The sequence below is a fragment of the Mobula birostris genome, chromosome 14 (assembly GCF_030028105.1).
Source record: "Mobula birostris isolate sMobBir1 chromosome 14, sMobBir1.hap1, whole genome shotgun sequence".
NCBI classification, from domain to species: Eukaryota; Metazoa; Chordata; class Chondrichthyes; order Myliobatiformes; family Myliobatidae; genus Mobula; species Mobula birostris.
This window is the reverse complement of record NC_092383.1, coordinates 2,530,461-2,543,398: the sequence shown is the minus strand read 5'-3', so window position 1 is coordinate 2,543,398 and position 12,938 is coordinate 2,530,461. Positions and strand designations below refer to the sequence as shown.

General features: G+C 40.5%; 1 protein-coding gene across 3 annotated transcripts in view; it reads right to left on the bottom strand.

The window, feature by feature from the left end:
* dis3l (DIS3 like exosome 3'-5' exoribonuclease) overlaps positions 1 to 12,938 on the bottom strand; it is a 73,219-nt gene that overhangs the window by 26,053 nt on the left and 34,228 nt on the right. For all 3 annotated transcript variants that reach the window (XM_072277961.1, XM_072277964.1, XM_072277962.1), the window contains 3 exons: positions 8,897 to 8,975; positions 8,640 to 8,819; positions 5,170 to 5,339 (listed from right to left, as the gene is read on the bottom strand). In XM_072277961.1, coding sequence (XP_072134062.1) covers positions 5,170 to 5,339; positions 8,640 to 8,819; positions 8,897 to 8,975 — 429 coding nt within the window. The remainder of the gene's footprint in view (positions 1 to 5,169; positions 5,340 to 8,639; positions 8,820 to 8,896; positions 8,976 to 12,938) is intronic.

Genomic DNA, 12,938 nt, shown 5'->3' with positions numbered 1-12,938 from the left:
GTATACAGTTTTTAATACTTGAGTTTGATATACAGTGGTGTTAGAAAGTTTGTAAATCCTTTAGAATTTTCTCTATTTCTGCATAAATCTGACCTAAAATGTGATCAGATCTTTATGCAAGTCCTGAAACTAGATAAAGAGAACCCAATTAAATAAATAACACAAAAAACATTATACTTGTTCATTTATTTATTGAGAAAAACGATCCAATGTTACATGTATTGTTCGAAAAAGTATGTGAACCTCTAGGATTATACCAGTTCATTTGAAGGGGAAACTAGAATCAGCTGTTTCAATCAATGGGATGACAATGAGGTGTGAGTGTGGGAGGTCCTGTCCTATTTAAAGAATATAAACCTGGGTCTTCACCATCAAAGTCACCATCACCATGCAGGGTTTTGGAAATGTGTCGATCAAAGGAGATTCTCAGGACCTCAGAAAAACAGTTGTTGATGTTCACCAGACTGGAAAAAGATACAAGACCATTTCCAAAGTGTTTGGGCTCCACCAACCCACAGTCAGGCAGATGGTGTACAAATGGAGGAAATTCAACACAGTTGTACTCGCCCCAGGAGTGGTCGACCAACAAAATTCACTCAAAGAGCAAGGTGTGTAATATTCCTGGAGGTCATAAAGAACCCCAGGGTAACATCTAAGGAGCTACAGGCCTCTCTTGCATTGGCTAATGTCAGCGTTCATGAGCCTATCATCAGGCAAACACTGAAGAACAATAGTGTGCATGGCAGGATTGCAAGGAGAAAGTCACAACTTTCCAAGAAGAATATTGTTGCCCATCTAAAGTTTGCTAAATAACCACGTGGATAAGCCAGAAGGTTATTGGAAGAATGTTTTGTGGATGGATGAGTCCAAAATGGAACTTCTTGGCTTAAATGAGAAGCGTTGTTTGGTGAAAAGCAAGCACTGAATTCCAACATAAAAACTTCATCCCATCTGTGAAACATGGTGGTGGGAGTGTCACGGTTTGGGCCTGCTGTGCTGCCTCAGGACCAGGATGACTTGCCGTCATTGATGGAGATATGAATTCTGAATTGTACCAGCAAATTCAACAAGAAAATGTCAGGATATCCATCCATGAAATGAAGGTCAAGAGAAAGTGGGTCATACAGCAAGACAATGGCTCTAAACACACAAATCAGTCTACCAAAGAATGGTTAAAGCAGAAGAAATTTCATGTTTTGGAATGGACGAGTCAAAGTCCTGACCTTAATCTGAGAGAAATATTTCGAGGACCTGCAGCAAGCAGATCATGCAAGGAAGCTCACCAACATCCCAGAGTTGAAGCAGTCTTATGAGGAATGGCCTAAAATTCCTCCAAGCTGATGTACAGGACTGATCAACAGTTACCAGAAACATTTGGTTGAAGTTATTGCTGTACAAGGGGGTCATACCAGTTAGGTAGAAACAGGATGATTTGGCAGATAAATGCGTGGTTGAGAAGCTAGTGCATGGGGCAGGGCTTCAGGTTCTTGGATCATTGAGATCTCTTCTGGGAGAGATATGACCTGCACAAAAGGGATGGGGTGCATCTGAACCTGAAGGGGTCCAATACACTTGTGGGCAGGTTTGTTAGAGCTGTTGGAGAGGGTTCAAACTAATTTGGCAGGGGAATGGGAACAGAAGTGAAAGGATTCAGTACAGGATGGATGGTGAAAAAGCAAAGGTAGCATGCAGTCAGACTGTCAGGAAGAGCAGGCAGATGATAGGACAAAATTGTACCCAGCAAGGTGAATATCAGTGAATAAGGAATGCAGAATCAAAAAGGATAGCACATACAGTACACAAAGTGTTATACCAAAAATGCATGGAGCATAAGAAATAAGGTGGACGCTCTTCTTGTACTTTTACAGATTGTTGGGTGCGATGGTGTGGCCATCACTGAATCGTGGCTGAAGGATGCTTGTAGTTGGGAGCTGAATGTCAAAGGTTACACATTGCATCGGAGGGATAGGAAGGTAGGCAAGAGAGGGTAGTGTGGCTCTGCTGGTAAAGAATGGCATCAAATCATTAGAAAGATGTGACACAGGATCGGAAGATGTTGAATCCTTGCAGGTTAAGTTAAGAAACTGCAAGGATAAAAGGACCCCAGTGGCAATTATATAAAAATCTCCAAACAGTAGCTGGGACGTGGACTACAGATTACAACGGGAAATAGAAAAGGTGTGTCAAAAGGGCAGTCACAAACAAGAGAAAATCTTCAGATGCCGGAAGTCCAAGCAACACACACAAAATGCTGGAGGAACTCAGCAGTCTAGGCAGCATCTATGGAAAAGAGTAGCTGACGTTTCAGTCCCGATGAAATGTCTCAACCTGAAACATTGACTATAAACTTCTATAGATGCTGCCTGGCCTGCTGAGTTCCTCCAGCACTTTGTGTGTGTTGTCAAAGGGGCAATGTTATGACAGTCATGGGAGATTTCAACATGCTGGTAGATTGGGAAAATCTGGTTGGAAATGGAGCTCAAGACAGTGAGTATGTTGAATGCTTATGAAATGGCTTTTTAGAGCAGTTTGTTGTTGAGGCCACTAGGGGTTCAGCTACATTGGGTTGGGCGTAATGTGATGAACCAGAGGCAATTAGGGAACCTAAGGTAAAGGAACCCCTAAGAGACAATGATCACAATATGATTTGAGTTAAACTTGAAATATGATAAGGAGAAAGTAAAGTCTGACACAGCAGTCTTTCAGTGGAGTAAAGGAAATTACAGTGGTATGAGAGAGGAGTTGCCCAAAGTAAATTAGAAGGAGAAGCTGACAGGGATTACAGCACAGCGGCAATGGCTTGAGTTTCTGGGGAAAATGAGAAAGGTACAGGATAGATGTATTCCAAAAATAAAGAAATACTCAAATGGCAAAATAGAACAACCATGGCCGACTAGGGAAACCAAAGCTAATGTAGAAGCAAAGAGAGGGCATTTAACAAAGCAAAAATTACTGTAAGATAGAGGATTGGGAAGCTTTTAAAAACCTACAGAAAGTAACTAAGATAATCATTAGGAGGGAAAAGATGAAATGTGATCACAAAGTGGCAAACAATATCAAGGTGGATAGAAAAAAGCCTTTTCAAGTAGATAAAAAATAAGAGAGAGATGAGAGTGGATATAGGAGCACTAGAATATGAGGCTGGAGAAATAATAATGGGGACAAGGAGATGGCAGATGAACTTAATGAGTATTTTGCATCAGTCTTCACTGTGGAAGACAATACGAGTGTGCCAAGTGTTTAAGGGTAGAGGGAAGAGAAGGGAGTACAGTTACTATTACAAAGGAGGTGGTGCTCAAAAAGCTGAAAGACCTAAAGGTACATAAGTCACCCAGACCAGATAAACTGCACCCTAGGGTTCTGAAAGAGGTAGCAGTGGAGATTGTGAAGACATTAGTAATGATCTTTCAAGAATCATTGGACTCTGGCATGGTTCTGGAGGACTGGAAAATTACAAATGTCACTCCACTCTTTAAGAAAGGAGGGAGGCAGCAGAAAGGAATTTAAAGGTCAGTTAGCCTGACATCAGTGGTAGGGAAGATGTTGGAGTCAATTGTTAAGGATGAGATTACGAGGTTGATGTACAAGGCAAATGCAATGTTAGCATTTACTTCCAAGAGATCTAGAATAGGATGTGATACTGAGGCTTTATAAGGCATTGGTGAGGCCTCACCTTGGGTATTGTGAATAGTTTGAGCTTCTTATCTAAGAAAAGATGTGCAGGCATTGGACAGGGTTCAGAGCGGGTTCACAGGGATGATTCCAGGAATGAAAGGGACATGAGGAACTGATCGCTCTGGGCCTGTACTCATTAGAATTTAGAAGGATAAGGGGGGGGATCTTATTGAAACCTTTTGAATATTGAAAGGCCTAGAATGAGTAGATGCGGAAAGGATGTTTCCCATGGTCGGGGGAAGTCAAGGACAAGACAGCACATCCTCAGGATAGAGGGGTGTCCATTTAAAACAGAGATGTGGAAGAATTTCTTTAGCCAGAGGGTGGTGAATTTGTGGAATTTGTTACCACAGGTAGCTGTGGAAGCTAGATCATTGGGTGTATTTAAGGCGGCGATTGATAGGTTCTTGATTAGCTATGGTAGAAAGCCGGAGAGTGGGGCTGAGGAGGGTAAAAACAGGATCTGCCATGATTGAATGGTGGAACACTTGATGGGCCAAATGGCCTATTTCTGCTCCTATGACTAAAAAATAAATGTTTTGCCTTATATCAGCCTTATTTAAATATCTTGCCTTATTCAGCTTAATCTGACCAATGGGGAAAAGATAAAAAAATTTTCTTGAATGCACAGGAATAATGTAGAAGCCAATTTATGGCAATAAAGTTAATTTATTTTTAATCTGAGAGTAAAGTAAACTGAATAAAGCACAATTACTGAGGCTACGACCAGATGGTGTTCCAGATTTAGAGCCATTGTACACAGTGTTAGTTCCTCTCATCTGGTTCAGTGTAAAATGTGCTACATTTCACTTAACAATCTTGAGTTAGGAGGATAAAAGTGAACCAGCTCTCCTGAGTAACATCTCGATCCAGTGATCCATGCAAGGAAATGTACACATCTGGTTCAGAAGTGAACTATGAAAATGATTGTTTGTGCTATGGCACACACCTGACTGCACCAACCTCGGCAGTGTAGATGCTCCGAATTGGTAACTGGCACGGTCCCTTTAAAGTTCCAGACCTGCTCTGCTAATTGGTGGCCATGTTTTGGCACCAAGATTTGGATATTTAAAGAGCACCCGAACCAAATTCGGATTAGATGCTCAATCATCAGCTCAACTTTGGTTCAGTCTGCAATTGCGTTTTGGATCTGTCTTATTTGAATTCTCATCTAGTCTCGTCAGGTTCTCGTCTAGCATCTAGTCAAGAATGCTGTTCTCATCTCAGTCTCAAATCGTGCCTCAATTGTAGTCTCGGATACTCACCATCCTTGTCTAGGCCTCTCGTCAGTTTAACTTGGTGAGATCAAGCCAGAAAGGGACAAAAAATGTTAAAAATGAGGAAAATAAAATCAAAGAAATGGAAAATATGAAAAAAGATCAATTCTAATGAATGGATTCAGTCTAGGAACATGGTGCAGATATGTTCTTCTCAATCTTCACAAAATGTTATAAATGCTACTAAATTTTGAGAGAGTAAATTTATAATTCTTACCTGTAGGTATTCAGCTTGTTGAGTGGTGATTCTTATTTTAGGAATTCTGTAATCCCAAGGTGTAACTAAGACCTTCCGAACATTTTTACCCTGAGACTGGATGTCTTCCTTTGGTGGAAAGGATGCTACATAATCTCGCCAATTGCGCTGAATAATGCCAACAACCTTACCTGCAAGAAAGAAGGATTCAATCTGAATCTTTGTAATTTGTTTTGCCTCATATTAAGGTAATGTTAATTAAACCAGAAAAAAAATAACAATGCATATAATGTGTTTTAATTCTATTGCATTTCTTTGTTCTACTGTGGATGTCTGCAGGAAAACAAGTCCCAAGGTCATTTGTGATGACATATACATACTTTGGTAATAAATTTATTTTGAATTTGCCTATCAACATAAATAGACTTTCTTGATGGACTATATTAAGGCATTTATGAGTGGAAATACTAACAAATTTGCCAAAGACAGCCAGTATACAAGTATGTTCTCTAGCATTTTATAGAACAGAGCTGAATCGAGCTCTTATAAACACAAGAGATTTCGTAGATGCCGGAAATCCAGCGCAACACACACAAAAATTCTGGAGGAACTCAGCAAGTCAGGCAGCATCTATGAAAAAGAATACCCCCACTCTCTTACTTTGACTTCTTATCTTTTTTTCCAGTCCTGATGAAGGGTCTCGGCCCAAAACAACGACTATACTCTTTTCCAAAGATGCTGCCTGGCCTGCTGAGCTCTTCCAGCATTTTGTGTGTGTTGCTTAAATAGGAAAATAAATCAGAACTGGAAAGGAAGAGGGAAGAAGTCTGAATAAGATAGTGGGGATGGGGAAAGAGAAAAGGCTGGCAGGTGAAGCCTTCCTTTCCAGTCCTGACAAAGGGCCTCAGCCCAAAATATCACCTGTTTATCCTTTTCATAGATGTTGCTTTTTCTTCCAGTATTTAGTGTCTGTTACTCTGTATCCAATTCTCAAATGAGCTGAGAAGAATCTCTATAAGAAACATAGAAAACCTACAGCACAATACAGGCCCTTCAGCCCACAAAGCTGTGCTGAACAAGTCCTTACCACAAAGGTGTGCTGAACAAGTCCTTACCTGAGAAATTACCTAGGGTTACCCACAGCCCTCTATTTTTCTAAGCTCCATGTACCTATCCAGGAGTCTCTTAAAAGACCCTATTGTATCCGCCTCAACCACTATCACTGGTAGCCTATTCCATGCACTCACTAATCTCTGCATAAAAACTTACCCCTGACATCTCCTCTGTACCTACTTCCAAGCACCTTAAAACTGTGCCCTTTCGTGATAGCTATTTCAGCCCTGGGAAAAAGTTTCTGATTATCCACACGATCAATGCCTCTAATCATCTTGTACACCTCTATCCAGGTCACCTCTCATTCTCCGTTGCTCCAAGGAGAAAAGGCCAAGTAAGAAGTCACTACAAATCCCTCAGGTTACTTAGTTTGCCAGTTAGAACAATTACATCCTTGGACTTCCACTGTCATCATCCAAAATTCTATAGATTCTGGAAGGGTAACAAATACCACCCTACTGCCTAAGCAAGGAAGGAGAGAAGAAGTGTGAGAACAGAACCTAGAGGTAAGAATTTGCCTGATAATAACATTAACAAAAATGCTAGATCTATTATTAAGGAAGTGTAACAGAAAATATGTCATGAATCTCGAAAGACTATAGAAAAGATTTACAAGAATGTTGCCAAGACTCAAGGGGCTGGGTTATAGAGAGAGGTCGAACAGTCTAGGGCTGTTTTCCTTAGAGAGCAATAGACTGAAGGTAGGTGTGCATGAAATCACGAGGAGCATAGATATGGTCTGTTCCCCAGGATTGGGGAATCAAGAACTAGAGGCCACAGGTTTAGGGTGAGAGGGAAGAGATTTAATAGGAACCTGAGGAGCCACTTTTTCATCGAAATGGTGGTCAGTATATGGAATGAGCTACCACAGTAAGTGGCTGAGGCAGGTACATTGACAACATTTAAAAGGCACTTGGACAGGTACATGGAAGAAAGATTTAGAGGAGTATAGGCTAAATGGGATAAGCGAGACTAACTTGGATGGGCATCTTGGTCAACGTGTACAAGATGGGCCTATTTCCATGTTATACAACTATATAACTCCCACAAGGTCTGAGGATGCATTTGGTCAGATCCAAGGGATTTAACCACCTTCACCTGTTTTTGGACCGTCTTTAGTGATTCGTAAGTTATCCAAAACATCACGATTCACTGGCCTCAATTCCATATTCTCCATGATCTTCTCCACAGCAAAAACTGATGAGAAACATTCATTAAAAATTTCACCCACCTCCTGACTCCACACGTACAGAACGTGCTCTCCCTGGCCTCTTGACATTGCATTTTTGAATGTTAAGAGGGAATGAGATGGCTATGACAGGCAAGGTTAAGGAAAATGCCAGGTTATTCACACTTGCCAAACATTCCCTTTACCTGCAAACCTTTGCAAGTTCCTGCTTAATGCCTCCAAAATTGAACTGTCCCAATTTACGACCTTAACTAGTGGATCAGTCCTAACTTTCTCCATGGCTATTTAAAACTAGAAGTATTGTGGTCACTGGTCACAAAGTGCCCCTCCACCGACACTTCAGTCACTTGCCCAACCCCATTTCCCAAGAAGAGGTCCAGTGTTGCACCCTCCACACAGATTAGCATGCAAGTTCAGGGTAAGTACTGGGTTGCTGGGACTGTGAGCCAGCTTGAATGAGTCAACCATTCAGGACAAAGCTGGATGAAGAAATTTCTTCACAGAGAGTGATAGATTCTTGGAATTCTCTACACAAGGGGACTGTGGAGGCTCAGTCACTGGGTATATTCAAATTGGAGATGAGTAGACCTTTGAACATTAAGGGAATCAAGGAAAAAGCTTGCCATAATCTTATTGTAATGGTAGAACAGGCACAAGATTCGAATGGCCTACTTTTGCTTTTGTTATGTTCTCTTACTGACTTAGCTGTCCATCACATCTGTCAATGACAGTTATTTGTTCAGTTCTAAAGTGAACTGCACATAGAAACCTGTGCAGGAGTTTTTAAAAGTGGAAAAGCCGTTCCACTCTCTCAACCTTGTGACTCTGGGTCCAGTGGCACCAGCAGACATCACAACTGGGGTCTTCCTTGGATGCAGTGGATGATCACAACTTTTTCTATGCCCTATCATGCCCTTCACTCTCCACGAAGTGTTGCAGAACTGCCTTCCTGGCCGACTCAGTCTACCGAAGCTGACTTTGCATGCTAGGACAGGCATGTTCCTATCTCAGGGGGGTATGAGGCTTACTGGCTACTGTCACTGGTTTAGTCCCCCTGTCGAAGCAGTGTTGTATATTAACGGACTGCTTATACACATTCTTAAACAGGAGAAGGAAACTAGAGCATTTTTAAAAATCCAAAGATTATACATGAAACATTTGGTTGTTTATTTTACTAATAGTGCCCTACCTGTAGCCATTGGCTCACTTTCAGCTTCTTCAGAGGCTTTCTCTTCAGACTCATTCTCACACAGCACCGAAACTCTTCCCTTCCACTGATTCCTTGGCAGTAACTCAACAGCCACCACATCTCCCTGGACAGCGCGATTTCGAGCCTTCGAGCCACAGATGAGTATGTCTGTTTCTAGCTCTAACAGACACAAACAACACTTTACAAACAAATCAATTTCTGAAAGCAGATTTACTTTTTAAAGTTAGTAAGGTTACCTGATCCTTTATTAGGCAATCCCTCAATACGAACAAAGGCTTCCAACTGAGACCTGTGCTTGTTGACATTTAAAACACCCTGAGAACATAAACAAATCTGTTAATATTTACATTAAAAGGAAAGGTACGTTGCATCCGGAGTTTCTCCAGTTAGCGGACGATTTCCCTCCATGCCTCTCTGACGTAGTGGGGAATCGCGTATGAGGCAAGTTACATTAAGTATGAGAGAAATTGAGAAACTTAGTGATGTCATCATACTCACACAATTTTCACTAGTTTCCCAGGTATCAGTTGCAGTTTTCAATATTTTTGATAAAAAGAGAAACAGTGGAAATATTTCTGAATGTCATACTGTACACCATTGAAAATCAGTTAACATCATTAGGATAGCTTCATACATACAAAGTGCTGGAGCAACTCAGCAGATCAGTTAGCATCTATGGAGGAGATTAAAGAGTAATGTTTTCCAGACAGCCTGTAATGTTGACTGTTTATTCCCCTCACTAGATGTTGCCTTTCTGCATGTGGTTCTGGATTTCCAGCATCTGCAGAATCTCTGGTGTTTAGTTTCTGTGATCTCATCTTTTCTGAGCCATTATTAATCTATCTAATATCTCTAGATCAGCCTTTCTCAACATTTTTGCCTTGGAGGAACCCTTGAAATAATTTTCAGGTGTCAGGGAACCCCTGCATAAAAATTATTATATCTAGAGCTCATGGTATGTTAGTATGATCAGTAAGTTATAGATATAATAATCTAAAACTAATTGTCAATGTTCTTTTGAGTATAAGGAATTAATTTTTAGCCAATCTTTCTTGGAAAAAAAAGATAGTTGAGCTTAGCTTACCTTTCTTTCTTTCAATAAATTTTTAAAAAACTCACAAGGCAGACATCATAAATTTCTCAATTCTGGGTTGAACTTGAGATAAGCACACACAGATTTCAGCTTCAACTGAAATGAGATGACTTCAATCCTTGTCTTAATGCTTGTTAAACAAGAAAAAGCTTACTCACACATTGAAAACTGCAGCGAAGAAATTCAGTTACTCGGTCATCAAGGGAATGGCGGCGTAAGGAAAAGGTCTCTCGAGAAAAAAGGTAAACTGCCCCATAATCGAATTTAGACAAATACTTAATATTGCATAACTATATTAATAAAAGGGGCAAGGATGATGTCTAAGAACAAGATTAAAAAGTCCGCTCCGAAGGCTGATAAACATAAAGAGACGCAGCAAGGCAACGGGCCGAGCTCCCCCACGGCAAGCCAGGACGGAGATAATGAGGGGGAATCGGTGACTCTGTCCTTGATTCTCGGAGAGATTCGCGAGTTCCGACAAGATAACAGCAAACAGCTGGAAGATATTAAAGGAGAAATAGTAAAAACTAACTCGCGGATAGATGAAGCCGAAGCGAGGATTGTTGGAATTGAAGAGAAGCTACAAAACGCAGAGGAGGTGATAGCAGAAATGCTGAAGCTGCAAGACCAGCTCCAGTGGAAACTAATAGATCAAGAAGGCCGCTCGAGAAGGGAAAATATGAGGATTTATGGAGTTCCCGAAGGAACTGAAGGTAAACCCGGATTGATGATTCCCTTCGTGGAGAAGCTACTTAGACAGAACCTTGATATACCGGCCGCAAAAGACCTACAGATAGAAAGAGCTCACCGCGCGTTGGCACCACAGCCTCCAGCAGGCGCCCAGCCCAGATCGATTCTGGTCAGATTTCTCAGCTACAGAACGAAGGAAGAGGTGCTTAAAAGGGCATGGCAAAAGAAAGGTTTCATGTGGAACAACTGTAAAATCAGTTTAGACCACGACTACGCACCGGGGATTCTTGCCAGACAGAAGGAATATACGGAAACATGGAGAGTCCTGAAGGAAAACAACATCAGATTCCAGACCCTGTATCCAGCTTGGCTGAGAGTCTTTTACGACGAAGAGACAAAAACTTACGCTACGGTGGAGGAGGCAACATTGGACCTGGCAGACCGGGGACTACCTATTAAAGTTATCACCCAACCGGAGTCGCTACTGGAGAGGATTCGGCAGAAGTCGTGGCAGTTAGTGGGGCGAGGACGCTCCACTCGAACCAGAGTGTCAAACTACAAGGAAAAGCTGCAAATATTCAGACGCGAATGTACAGAGAACACAGATTAATTAAGAGAAATGACTGAAAAGAGTAAATCGGACTTAAAGGTAAAATGAAAACTGGTAACTGAAAATAAACTAGACGGAATAACTTGAATGATAGCAATATGGTCGAGACATAAATAGGAGAAAATTCTCTATGATTATTCAAACTGCTGAGGGCCCTCTAACACAGGGTGAAGATAGAGGTTATCCCTCTGAACTGAGGCGGGTCGGTGCTCAGGCCTCACTGTGGGAAGTAGGGAAAAATTTTCAAATGTTGCACGTTCAAAAATGTCTAGGGTGTGGTTATATGTCTTGGTTTACTGTTGAGAAGGGATTGCTTACTGTTTGGTTAGAAAAGGAGAGTGTTTTTTTTTCTACTAGAGAAAAATGCAAACTGAGTTGGTAAAAATAATTTCCTATAATGTTAATGGGGTTTTGAATCCAATTAAAAGAAATAAGATTATGTCTAAATTGAAAAAAGAGAGGGCACAAATAGCTTTCCTCCAGGAAACACATATGAGCCAATCTGAACATGGAAAATTAAAAAGAATGGGCTTTAAGCATGTATTTTATTCATCATATAAATTGAGTCACAAAAGAGGGGTAGCTACTTTAATATCAAGTACTCTTAATTATGAACATATTTCAGAGACTAGAGACAAAGAAGGACGGTTCGTAAAAATCACAGGAAGAATAGAAGGTACAGAAATAACATTGCTGAATGTTTATGCTCCTCCAGGTTGTGAATGGTCATTTTATAGACACATTTTTGACCTAATGGTCAGTTCTCAAGGGGTAGTAATTTGTGGAGGGGATTTTAATATTAGATTAAATCCTATATTAGATTCTTCAAGAATAGTTACTCAGGATAAACCTCTGACTCGGAAAGTGAATTCATTGATGGAGGAGTTGGGAATTATACATATTACTCTTTCCCTCATTCAGCCTATTCAAGGATAGACTATTTCTTTATCTTTAATACAGATAGACTCAGGATAAAAAACTGTAATATTGCAACAATTGATCTGTCGGATCATAGCCCAGTCTCTATGTCTCTAATCCTGGAAAGGAAAATGAGGAAAACACTATGGAGGCTAAACTCACATATACTCAATAACCCAAAAGTAATGGAGAGATTAAGGGGAGAAATCAAAGAATATCTAGACCTTAATGACATGGGAGAAACATCACCAGTGATCTTATGGAATACATTGAAAGCTGTACTGAGAGGGAAAATTATTTCCATTACCACTCACATGAAAAAAATCAATGCACAAAAATTAGCAGACCTTCAAGGAAAATTAAAACAACTTCAAGTTGTAGATAGCAACAAAAGTAATTCAAATCAAAAACAGGAAATTAGGAAATTGCAAAGTGAAATTGACGATATTTATACGTTGGAAACTCAAAGAAATTTTCTTTACCTGAGACAAAAGAATTATGAAGTTGGAGGTAAATCAGCTAGATTATTAGCATATAAATTACGAAAACAACAAGCAGACAATACAATTCATAAAATAAAGAATCCAAAGACAAGGGAAAATTCAAGAGAGTTTTGAAACATATTATCGAGAGCTGTACTCCCAACCCCGGGCCCCCAATGAACCCTATATAGACAGTGTATTGAATTTTTTAGATCTACCTAAACTTACAGATTTACAAAATGAAAGTTTATTAGAACCAGTAACTGTCAAAGAACTGAACGTGGCCATCTCTAGGTTAAAGGCTGGAAAGTTCCCGGGTTCTGATGGGTTTACCTCAGAGTGGTACAAGTCCCTGAAGACACAGTTAGCCCCATTACTACTTAACACCTTTAATTGGATCTTGCAGAGAGGAGAAACTCGACCTTCCTGGAGAGAAGCGATTATTTCAGTTATTCCTAAAGAGGGTAAAGATAAACTAGAATGTG